This window comes from Budorcas taxicolor, chromosome 25, assembly GCF_023091745.1.
Source record: "Budorcas taxicolor isolate Tak-1 chromosome 25, Takin1.1, whole genome shotgun sequence".
NCBI lineage: Eukaryota > Metazoa > Chordata > Mammalia > Artiodactyla > Bovidae > Budorcas > Budorcas taxicolor.
Window position 1 is genome coordinate 22,988,482 of NC_068934.1, and position 12,810 is coordinate 23,001,291.

General features: G+C 37.7%; 1 protein-coding gene across 3 annotated transcripts in view; it reads right to left on the reverse strand.

Annotated features, from left to right (window-relative positions):
* ANO5 (anoctamin 5) overlaps positions 1–12,810 on the reverse strand; it is a 94,876-nt gene that overhangs the window by 48,035 nt on the left and 34,031 nt on the right. For all 3 annotated transcript variants that reach the window (XR_008201503.1, XM_052661732.1, XM_052661731.1), the window contains exons 6-8: positions 12,121–12,189; positions 10,338–10,622; positions 3,644–3,757 (exon numbers count right to left, since the gene is read on the reverse strand). Coding sequence is in view for 2 of the 3 variants with exons in the window: in XM_052661732.1 (XP_052517692.1) it covers positions 3,644–3,757; positions 10,338–10,622; positions 12,121–12,189 (468 nt within the window). In the remaining variant the exon portion in view is untranslated. The remainder of the gene's footprint in view (positions 1–3,643; positions 3,758–10,337; positions 10,623–12,120; positions 12,190–12,810) is intronic.

A 12,810-nucleotide genomic window follows, 5' to 3' on the forward strand; every position in this document is an offset into this window, starting at 1 on the left:
TTTAATATGCTGTCTAGGTTGATCATAGATTTTCTTTCAATGAGCAAGTATCTTTAAATTTCATGGCTGCAATCACCATCTGCAGTGATTTTGGAGCCCAAGGAAATAGTCCATCACCGTTTCTACTGTTTCACCATCTATTTGCCATGAAGTGATGGGACCAGATGCCATTATCTTAGTTTTTTTGAATGTTTAGTTTTAGCTAGCTTTTTCATTCCCCTCTTTCCCTTTTATCATGAGGCTCTTAAGTTTCTCTCCTCTTTCTGCCATAACAGTGGTGTCATCTGCATATCTGAGATTATTCATATTTCTCCCAGCAATCTTGATTCCAGCTTGTGCTTCATCCAGCCTGGCATTGCACATGATGTACTCTGCATATAAGTTAAATAATGGTGACAATATACAGGCTTGATGTATACCTTTTCCAATTTGGAACCAGTCTGTTGCTGCATGCCTGGTTCTGTTGCTTCTTGACCTGCATACAGATTTCTCAGGAGGCAGGCAAGGTGGTCTGGTATTCCCATCTCTTTAGGAATTTTCCACAGTTTGTTGTGAGCCACACAGTCAAAGGCACTTCAGAGCCTCAACATTATTTCACATATAAGTTCCTCCCCCATTTTTAGGTACCAAGTAGCCTTACTATTGTTGTTTAGTTGCTAAGTTGTGCATGGACTGTAGCCCACCCGGCTCTTCTTCCCTTCGGATTTCTCAGGCAAGAATACTGGAATGGGTTGTCATTTCCTTCTCCAGGGGAACTTCCCCACCAAGGGACTGAATCATGTCTCCTGTATTGGCAGGTGGGTTATTTACCACTGAACCACCAGGTAAGCTCCAAGTAGCCTTATTTATATAAAGTTAATTAGGTTTTAGCAGAGCTCTGTCTAGGGCTTCTCAGATGGTGCAGTGGTAAAGAATCTGCCGCCCAGTGCAGAAAATCCAGGAGATACAAGCTTGATCCCTGGGTTGGGAAGATTTCCTGGAGTAGGAAAAGGCAACCCACTCTAGTATTCTTGCCTGAAAAATTCCAAGGACAGAGGAGCCTGGTGGGCTACAGTCCATGGGGTTGCAGAGTGTGGGACCTGACTGAGTGCTGAGTACCAATGCAGAGCACTATCTATATATATTTGTTCAATGTTGTTTCCTTAACTGTTTGCCTAGAAAAGCAAACTGCTGAGGACAACATGGAGCAAACACCTAATTTAAAATTAAACTCACATGACAAGGTATAAAATTTTATATCATCCAGATTCCAACTTTTGTCTCCTGTAGCTAGTCCTACTGAATCTTGAGAAATGACAAAGAAAAAAGAAAAAAGTAGCCTATTTGGATATCTTTAAAAAAAAAAGAGTTTTTTTAAAGCACATAAGGGAAAAGTCTAGTACCTAAATCTGTATTGAGGAGAGAATAAAGAAAAAGAGGTAAAAATTAACAGTAAATGATAGCTCTCTCTAGCAACAGCCTAGTAAGACTGATTTTCTAGAGAGCATGGAGGACTCTACAAGAAGGCTAGATGTATGGATTAAAATTGCTGGTTAGTGAAGACAGTTTGATAGTTAGAAAAGAATCAATGCCCTGAAAACAAACAATCCTCAAAATCTTTGAGGAAAAAAAAAAAAACAAAAGTAACTTCCTGGTGGCACAGTGGATAAGGATCTGCCTGCCAAAGAAGAGGACAGCCCTTTCATCCATGGTCCTCGAAGATTCCACATGTCGTGGAGCAACTAGGCCCATGTGGCACAACTCCTGAGCCCATGTGCCGCAACTACTAAAGCCCACAAGCTATAGTGCCCACAAGCCACAACTACTGAGCCTGTGCGCAGCAACTGCTGAAGCCTGCATGCCCAAGAGCCCACACTCTGCCGCGACTACCCCGTGTGTTGCAGCTACTACAGCCTGGGCACCTCGAGCCTATGCTCTGAAACAAGAGAAGCTACCACAGTGAGAAGCCTGCACGCCACAACAGAGGGTAGCAAAGGGTAGCCCCCACTTGCCACAACCAGAGAAAGCCTGTTTGCAGCAAGAATGACCCAGCACAACCACAAATAAATATAGATAATATTTTTTAAAAAGAGGAAAGTCAACGAAACTGATTTTTCTGCTTGCTAGGAACTGAAAATATTTTTTAAAATCTTCATGAAAAAAAAAAAAAAGAATGAACCCATTGGTGAAGAAAGACGTACAAAGACTGCATTGCAAAGTGTTTATTAAACTACTATAGATCTCTCTACTTGATCAAATGTCTTGGCATTGTTTAAAATACATAATCCCCTAGAAGTTCTTGGGCCCAGGGGAAAAAAATATGTGTGTGTGGTGGGGGGTATGCGGGGAGTTTCTCTAAAACAAGTTAAATTCACCTCAATTGATACTTGTATTGAGAATTGCCACTCATTGTGGAAAATTCCTCTATACCCTTGTAGCTAACATAGAAAAGATAATCAACTAGCTAATGTTGAACAGACTTAGAGTCAACAGCTAACACTTGAATAAATATTGACAGAGAATAGCTGAAAAAGAGAGAGGTTGCCTTTGGGCTTTTGGAAACCATGAGAGCAATATAATTTTCAAAAACATGGGCAATGATTAAGATGCCACTTGTTTAAACAGAAATACCTAATTCTTCTATATTCTAAAGGTATGTGTTTATCAAAAAGAGATCATCATCAAAAAGCCTTTATAAGTGTGGAAGAGTTAAACAGGAACAAAGGAAAGCAAAGCTCCAGGAAATGATCCTTAAGTAGTTCACATGAATTTAGCCAAATTATGCCTGCTGATAACAGGTGATGAAATTCAAACACTAAATATCCAAAAGGAAAGATTTCTCTCAGATACCCCCAGAAACTAGGCTGTCTTGGTTGACAAGTCAAGCTGTAGGTTTGGGTGAATGGTTGCATGATCTAAATATCACTTCTTTGTTGAACTCAACATGATCTGCCAGGCCCAGGGAATCCTTCTGCACAATCTCAGTTATTTGAATCTTTCTTATCGACTGAAGTCTTTAGCTTCTTTTGCATTTGTATTTATGCTTTACGTCCCAGAAATTCCTAGCCTGCGAGCCTGGATTCATGGTGTGTTCCAATAATACCTAACAGAATGCTCTGCAAAGATGCGTGCTCTGTTGCTCAGTCATGTTTGTCCCTTTGCAACTCCATGGACTGTAGCCCACCAGACTCCTCTGTCCATGGAATTTTTTACACTGTAACTAAAACCAACTGTACATTTGATGAATGAATTCAAGAATGCATGCAATTTAAGTCCTTTACAACTTCAAAAGTTTACAAGTATGAAAAGAAAAGATCTGATGAATCTGAATATAGATTTTCAAAAGCTATGTTCTAAAATGTTCTTTTATTAATAATATAACGTCCATTTTCAATATGGGTTCTAAAAAAAACTCGTGCACATGTAAAGATGTTTTAATAAATTTCCATTGAAACCTCAATGTGGAGAGGTTTTAACTATGTGTTTCAGCATAGTTCTCAGCTTGGACCTAGGGAATCCAAGGGATTTTCCCCAACGTAAGTGAGATTAAGCAACCTGTCATGAAAGAGGAAGCAAATGGAAGATTCTGTCTCCAAACAAGTAAGCCTCTGAATGTGGGAAAGCAAAAACAGGCTCAGTATTTCTAAACCAAGCATATACTTACATCATGGAGTGGAAAGGCAGATGAGTAAGTGTTAGAATTTAGCAGTCTTTCAATGCCAAACCTTTTCTTCCCATCCTCCATGCCAAAAGGACACCGTGAGAGAATATAATAAACCTATGAGGTAAGCATAGATACACCTTTCAGAAATGTATGCTTTCCACATTTTTCAAAATCACAATTTAACTTTTTCTCAGGAGAAGGGCATAGCAACCCACTCTAGTATTCTTGGCTGGAGAATCCCCATAGACAAAAGAGCCTGGCAGGCTACAGTCCATCAGGCTGCAAGAGTCAGACATGACTGAGCGGCTAAAAACACACAAACACACACACACACAGAGTTTTTCTCAATGCAGATACAGACTCTGGTAATGGAAGAAATCTTTCCCTCGCTGTTTGGGGGAAGATGCAGAAGGTAGGGTTGTGTAGAGTTATAGGTACCGCACCTCCTGGGTATGAGAGCTCCTTATTCCCTCAGGGAGAGGGAGAATAGCTAATAACTTATTTTTTCTTCTCGTGTCCCAAGCTCCTCTGGGAGCTCTTTGTACCAGAATTGATAGTATAATTGGGGCTTTAAGTTGGAGTCTAATATCACTGCTCCTAACAGTTGAGTTAGGGTAATAGGGAGTAGAAGTGACACTTGGCCAACTTGTCTTGAATGCTTCCTAATTCATTACTCTGATGTTTCATACAGGGCCTTTTCCTAATATTAACACAAGATGATGAATCTATTAACTCAAGAAGATCATTCCTCTCTATATAACTACTATGGGATCATTTATATATTTTTATCAGTCTTATCCTTTATAAAACTCTATATTTTCCTTGGGCTGTGTTCTTGTATATTTGTCAATTCAATCTCATCTGTTTTTTGTCTTTCAGAAACTTTTCAAAATTTCTGCTTTTCTGATTTCGGCCTTTTTCACACTGTGTAGGTCTATTTCTCTTCCCCTCACATTTTAAACATTACCTAAGGAATTGCTGATTGCAAGGTCTGTCATCCTTAAATCTTTATCTAATCTGGTTATTCATTTTAAGGGCTGTTTAATACTTATGTCTTGATAAATAAATGATAATTTATGAGGTAGTTTTAATTTTATAAATAATGTGATAAATATTAGCTATTTTACATACCTTGGATTATTTCCCAAGGAAAGATTCACCAAAAAGAACTCTATATTGGGGAGCTAACAAAGTGGAATTCTTCCAGATATTAAGACTTATGATAAAGCTATGTTAATAAGTACAGCATGGTATTGTCAAATAAAAACAAATTTAGACTTAGGAAAGACTTTAAAGGATTATAGGAAGAGGATGAGGCAGACTACTGAAATAGAGAGATATGGGAACATGGAGAAGAAAGCCAGGTTCAGGAAGTGTCTTTCTTTGTGTTAAGGAAGGGCTAGTCTACATGCCAACATTGGCTCAGGTTATGGGCACAGCAAAGTTTAGGGTCTTTGGGGGAAGAAACAAGTCCAACTGAAGTTTGGTTAATTCACCTGGTAAGTACTTTGTTTCACAGGATTGATGAGGATAAATAGTTCAGATAACAATTTATGAAACATAAGAGGACTATGGAAGCCCTGTGTTTGAACTTTATGATCCTAAAGTAATAACAAAAGGAAAAACTATAAGGGTAAGCATAGATCTGAAAGTATAGATCTCAGTCACAATAAAGAATTCAATTTTGCCATCCGCTATAACACTGATGAACCTGAAAGGTAGTACGCTAAGTGAAATAAGTCAGAGAAAGACAAATATGCAGAATATGATACCTATAATCTAAATAAAATAAAATAAAATGAATGAATGTAACAAAACAGAAACAGATTCAGAGAGAACAAACTAGTGGTCATCAATAAAGAGAAGGATGGTGGGAGGGGTGAGATGTGGAGAATAATAGGAGATACAAACAGTTATATGCAAAATGAATAGGATACATGGATATATTATAGACCACAGGGAATATGACCATTTTATTTTATCATTTAAATGGAGCATGACCAGCAAAACTATTGAATCACTGCGTTGTACAAAAAACAGTGTCTAGGATATAGTAAGTGCTATTTAAATATTAGTGCTATTTAAATATCAGACTAGATCTGATAGATAGAGTGTCTGATGAACTATGGAATGAGGTTCGTGACATTGTACAGGAGACAGGGATCAAGACCATCCCCATGGAAAAGAAATGCAAAAAAGCAAAACGGCTGTCTGGAGAGGCCTTATAAATAGCTGTGAAAAGAAAAGAAGTGAAAAGCAAAGGAGAAAAGGAAAGATATAAGCATCTGAATGCAGAGTTCCAAAGAATAGCAAGGAGAGATAAGAAAGCCTTCCTCAGTGATCAATGCATAGAAATAGAGGAAAACAACAGAATGGGAAATTTCTCTTCAAGAAAATTAGAGATACCAAGGGAACATATCATGCAAAGATGGGCTCGATAAAGGACAGAAATGGTCTGGACCTAACAGAAGCAGAAGATATTAAGAAGAGGTGGCAAGAATACACAGAAGAACTTAACAAAAAAGACCTTCACAACCCAGATAATCATGATGGTGTGATCATTCACCTAGAGCCAGACATCCTGGAATGTGAAGTCAAGTGGGCCTTAGAAAGCATCACTATGAACAAAGCTAGTGGAGGTGATGGAATTCCAGTGGAGCTATTTCAAATCCTGAAAGATGATGCTGTGAAAGTGCTGCACTCAATATGCCAGCAAATGTGGAAAACTCAGCAGTGGCCATAGGACTGGAAAAGGTCAGTTTTCATTCTAATCCCAAAGAAAAGCAATGCCAAAGAATGCTCAAACTACTACAAATTGCATTTATCTCACACGTTAGTAAAGTAATGCTCAAAATTCTTCAAGCCAGGCTTTAGCAACACGTGAACCGTGAACTTCCAGATGTTCAAGCTGGTTTAGAAAAGGCAGAAGAACCAGAGATCAAATTGCCAAGATCCACCGGATCATCGACAAAGCAAGAGAGTTCCAGAAAAACATCTTTGTCTGCTTTATTGACTATGCCAAAGCCTTTGACTGTGTGGACCACAATAAACTGTGGAAAATTCTGAAAGAGATGGGAATACCAGACCACCTAACCTGCCTCTTGAGAAACCTGTATGCAGGTCAGGAAGCAACAGTTAGAACTGGACATGGAACAACAGACTGGTTCCACATAGGAAAAGGAGTACGTCAAGGCTGTATATTGTCACCATGCTTATTTAACTTCTATGCAGAGTACATCATGAGAAATGCTGGGCTGGAAGAAGCACAAGCTAGAATCAAGACTGAGGGGAGAAATATCAATAACCTCAGATATGCAGATGATACCACCCTTATGGCAGAAAGTGAAGAGGAACTAAAAAGCCTCTTAATGAAGGTGAAAGAGAAGAGTGGAAAAGTTGGCTTAAAGCTCAACATTCAGAAGACTAAGATCATGGCATCTGGTCCCATCACTTCATGGCAAATAGATGGGGAAACAGTGGAAACAGTGTCAGACTTTATTTTGGGGGGCTCCAAAATCACTGCAGATGGTGACGGCAGCCAGGAAATTAAAAGACACTTACTCCTTGGAAGAAAAGTTATGACCAACCTAGATTGCATATTCAAAAGCAGAGACATTACTTTGCCAACAAGGTCCGTCTAGTCAAAGCTATGGTTTTTCCTGTGGTCATGTATGGATGTGAAAGTTGGACTGTGAAGAAAGCTGAGTGCTCAAGAATTGATGCTTTTGAACTGTGGTGTTGGAGAAGACTCTTGAGAGTCCCTTGGACTGCAAGGAGATCCAACCACTCCATTCTAAAGGAGATCAGTCCTGGGTGTTCATTGGAAAGACTGATGCTAAAGCTAAAACTCCAATACTTTGGCCACCTCATGCAAAGAGCTGACTCATTGGAAAAGACTGATGCTATGAGGGATTGGGGGCAGGAGCAAAAGGGGATGACAGAGGATGAGATGGCTGCATGGCATCACCGACTTGATGGACATGAGTTTGAGTGAACTCTGGGAGTTGGTGTTGGACAGGGAGGCCTGGCGTGCTGCGACATGGGGTCGCAAAGAGTCAGACACAACTGAGCGACTGAACTGAACTGATTTAAATACTTGCTATTATTAACAGTAATAATATTTTAAGGAAACTCAAGACTATTTTGCACATTTGAAGTGTCACTGTTTTAAGTATATACTTGCAAATATGACTGAGAAGTATACAAATTTGGATACACGCATTTGGTATATGTCAAAATAGTAAGAAAGAAAGACAGAAAGGAAGGAAAAAAGAGAGAGTAAAGAAGGATGGAGGGATGGAGGAAGGAACGAAAGAACAGACATTTCCCTGGTGCCAAATCTTAGAGCATTTCCTTCAGAGACTTATAATTATAAATTCTTTTTCTCTTCTCTCAGAGATGTATGCAAATCCTTTTAAAAGCTAAATAAACTTTTTGCCAGTTCTCTAACTCAGGAGTGTTTTTCTTAAGTTTTCTAGGAACCATCTCTTTCAAATGAAAACATCAAGAAAGGCGGCATCGCTGTTTCCTTGTCTCTATATGGGAGTGTATTCTAGGCATCTGGTCCCAAGTTGTAGCTATCTGCTTCACATAGAGATATGAGAAGCTTTATTATTATGAACACTTCAATTAGTAGATGAACTTAGAATAAATTATGTGGCAAATAGTACAGCCAAGCCTAACAGAGGGGTCATCTGTGAAATACACATTGTGAGGCTCAGATATCATGATGAAGATGCTTTGAAAAGTATGAAATCCTGTACCAATGAAAGATGCTCTTGTAACACTGTACAGTTTATATATATACATGAACTACAGTGTTCCAGTTGAAGATAGGAAGGGTCTTTTCTACATCAATTTTCCAAATAACTTCCTGAATAGAGCAAGAACAATATTGCTCCATTATGAAGGAGGGGAAGTTGTTGAGTTTTAATGCTGAATTAACCCAATGTATAGCACTTGTGACAAAAAACAAGTAAAGCTAAATGAGTACTGACCTTTCTATACCTGAACAAGTTACTAACTCATTCCTATAAATTCAATCGCCTATTGCTAGCAATATTTTAAAGCATTTACAGTTTACAGAGGGCTTCATGTACACTTTTTCATTTGATCTTTCCAATAACGCTAGTCTTTACCATTCTCTGTTTTAAGACAGATTACCTTGTTTATAAAGTAGACTTGGGAATTGAAATCTGGCCTTCTGATTTCAGGCCATGTGCTCAACATCCCCTTAAATGTTGCCTCTTAGATCTGCTGTTCCTGCTACTGGTGCTTTTTAATCCAAGTAAGACAAGGGAGAGAACTTTTAGTTTGTTGATTTGCATTTTTATTTAAATTCTAGGTATTACATTTTGTTTAATATTCCTGTCAGTGAATTGTTCAAAAACCAGACCTAGGGACTAGAAAAATGACTATTTCAAAATCCTTCTTAGACACTTAGGAGTGGTGAATCTAAAGGGAATGAAGTCTCTCATTCCTCAAGGAAAGAGTAAGTAATCTCAAGAAGACGACTCTTGTCATTGTTAGAACCCTGGTGATTTCATTAGTAGGTAACAGATACATAGTAACAAAGTAAGAGATATATAGTAACAAAGAACCTGAATTTTTTTCCTCTAAAGTCAGATCAATAATAATAGGATCTCACACTTAGTAAATCCCTCATGCATTCCAGAAACTATTCAAAGTCATTCACACCTTAACTCATTTAATTCTCAGGGTAACCTATGAGGTAGGCATTACTCTTATTTTAACAAGAAGAAACAGGGGCAAAGAAACGGTGAGAGATTTTTAATGAGAAATTTAGATTCTAGGACTACAACCAGAGAGGAAATATTATTATAAAAAAGACTGAAAATGGCTTTAAATGAAAGGAAAAAGCTCTGATGTTTCTCAAATGCTGTCTATTGTGGACAAAATAAAATAATGCCTTCCATTTCAATAAACAAAGAATGTTGCCTGCCAACAAGCCATTAACTACTGCAGCCATGCCACAATGGGGAATTCAGGTGAGAGAAAAGCAGGATACAGGTCCTACATAGTTAAGAGGTATATCAAAGGAATAATTTCAACACCCCAGACTCCTCAATCTTCCCATACCCAGAAAAGCACTAAAATTAACTTGAGATATCTGCATTTTGTGATTAGCAGTAATCTTTTAATGCTCTATTACATGTTTGTTTGTTTTATCCTGGGTCCTCCATGACCTCTTTGCAACAGTTCCTCAGAGGCTATAGTCTATGACAATGTCCCTGAATAAAACATAATTCTCAACATTTAGCTTGTGCTTTTTTTTTTTCCAGTCAACACCATATATACAGAAATTAAAACACTTCATTTCCATTTGGAATGACCAATATTTCTCCTAATATGCACTGAATATATAAAACCAAAGGCTAAAATTATAGAATGATTTTACAGAAATCTTACAACATAAAAGTCCTCTAGGTCTTAATTAAGTAATTCCCCCAATATTGCATGAGGCCTCTTTGCTATATTCACACTGTCAACTATTCACTTTTAAACAATTTGAGAAGTAGGGAGGTTGACACGGTTATGTGGTCCAAGATGGACATTCAAATCTGCCCAATATCGTGGAACACATCAAAATTTACACAGAAACACCTTGTAGTCATAGTATTGCACATGTACAAGCACACTTGAAGGGATGTACCCAAAGGTCTTCTCTACCTACAATTCTGTTTCTTGATGAGGATGGAAAGAAGCTTGACTCATCTTTAATGAGGAAGAGCTCTTGCCGATGTCTGCTGAACTGAACAGTGAAATAATCCGGAGTAGGATGCTTCACGCCCCTTGGGAGCTTCAGAGGCTCAAGCATACAACTAAAAGGGGTTCTGTCAGCTGAGGGAATATCACTCTCCTTAACAGGCATTTTGATTCCCAACACTTCGGCATAAGTAACTAACACCTCCCAAGGGGCATGGATCTTGACAAAGTAAGTCCTTCCATCTTCGGAGTTCTGTATAAAATGGAGGCAAAATAGTGGAAAGATTACTAAATTGATTAAAGAAAGAAAATTCTTACAAAACCTCAAATTAAAAGATGTCACACCATTCTCAATTTTTTGAAAAATTTCAGCAAAATTTCTAGAAAAGTAATGCTTAAAACAGTGGTACATACCTTCTTCTTGTTTAGTTGCTCAGGTGTATCTGGCCCTTTGTAACCTCATGGATTGTAGCCCACCAGGCTCGTCAGTTCATGGGATTTCCCAGGCAAGAATACTGGAGTGGATTGCCATTTCTTTCTCATATATATATATATGAGATACGTGTGTGTGTGTGTGTGTGTGTGTGTGTGTGTGTGTGTGTATGTATAATATGTGGGTTTTCCTGGTGGCTCAGTGGTAAAGAATCTGCCTGCAATGCAGGAGGGGCACAGGTTCAATCCATGGGTTGGGAAGATCACCTCGAGAAGGAAATGCCAACCCATTCCAGCATTCTTGCCTGGGAAATCCCATGGATGGAGGAGCCTGGTGGGCTACAGTTCACTGGGTTTCAAAAGAGTCTTGGCAGCTAAAAATAGCAACATACACACACATATACACACACACATGTATATACAAACACATTATTCATGTGTGTGAGAAAGGAAGAGACATAGAAAACAAAGCGAGAATTTTTAAAAAATATATTTCAGGGTCAATGTACACTAGCCTGATATCCATAGAAACACATACGGTTCTGGACAATCTCTTAAGTTTTTAACAACTAGCTATTAGCTCATAACTGTGCTTAGGACATATGAGAAATACACACAAAATATAAGATGTACTTGCTCTTCTTAACCAGTTTCAATGTATTGCCTATACCTAGAAGAACTTTAGGTAACAACAGTTCATTACAAAGGAGAATAGTTAAGTTACAGATAGAATACATGGTATAATTCATATTTATTAGAGTTTAGTAAGAAAAAATTCAGCAATAAATACAAAGTAGAGAATATTAATTTAGAACTAGAGTATTAGAATTTCATGGACAGGGTTGGATCTGAAATAGGTCTTTAAAAGCAATTTGGAAAGAAATTCAAAACAAGTAAACGATAGGTTAGGGGGAAAAAATGTCATGTTAATGAACAGAAAAAAATGTCTATGCCTTAACTAAAAGTCTGTGTTATAAGATAGCCAGGTTAACTAGTCAAGGTGTTAGATTATAGGCCACCTTCAAAATGAGACAGATATGAAACAAAAACCATGTCTTTACTTTCTCTGGATCCTGATGAGAACTATGCATGCCTATTTTTAAAGCATTCCACTCATCACTCATCATCTCAATTTCAGAGCACTGACCTAGTTATTTCCCTGGAATATCACAGGCCCTGTCAACCCCAGTGTAAATGTCTGTAGGCAGAAAAACTTATTTTGCTCTCAAACACAACAGTCTAGTCAGTCAAAGGTCAGAGTACAAGGAAACAAAACTTAAAAAACCAAGACTCTGGTATAGACTAATAACTACATTTACCATTTTATCTTCAATTTCCAACTCAAGACCAGTTTTTCTGAGATTTTGTTCAAATTGTCTTCTTCTCTCCTATGGAAAAACAAATCAGTAGAATTCTGTAAAATACTTTTATTTGCCCAGTGATAAACAGACTTGTTACACAATGACTGGGCCTTCAGATGTTCCCTGATTGTATATAAAAGCATTCTATGTATTACCCCCATCTGAGTGCCATGAATGGCTTTTCACCTGTATAATAATTCATACTATAACTATAAAAATCAATATATCTAGGAATAATCTACAGGAAATATGCAGGACTGCTCTCTGGAAAAAAAATACAGAAAACTTTACTAAATTAACATAAAACATTTTGATAAACAGATATATTACACTTCTAGTTGGGAAGACTCAGTCCTACAAAGATATCAGACACTTTAAACAGATGACATATTTAACACAATTTTCAGGCAAAAATCATCATGACTTTTTAATCATGAAGAATAGTTTCACTCAGAAAAGGTAAAATTAAATTTAATCCAATTAAGTGCAAATAATCATTACTTGTGAGCTTTAAAACAATAACGTTCAAAATGCTTTTGGCTTTAACTGTAAGTGTGAAAAATTGTAACTGTGATTTGAGTATAATTCAAGTATGAGTTAACCCTTATGCAAGTGTGAAAAATTGCAATTGTGACTTAAATGTAAAAA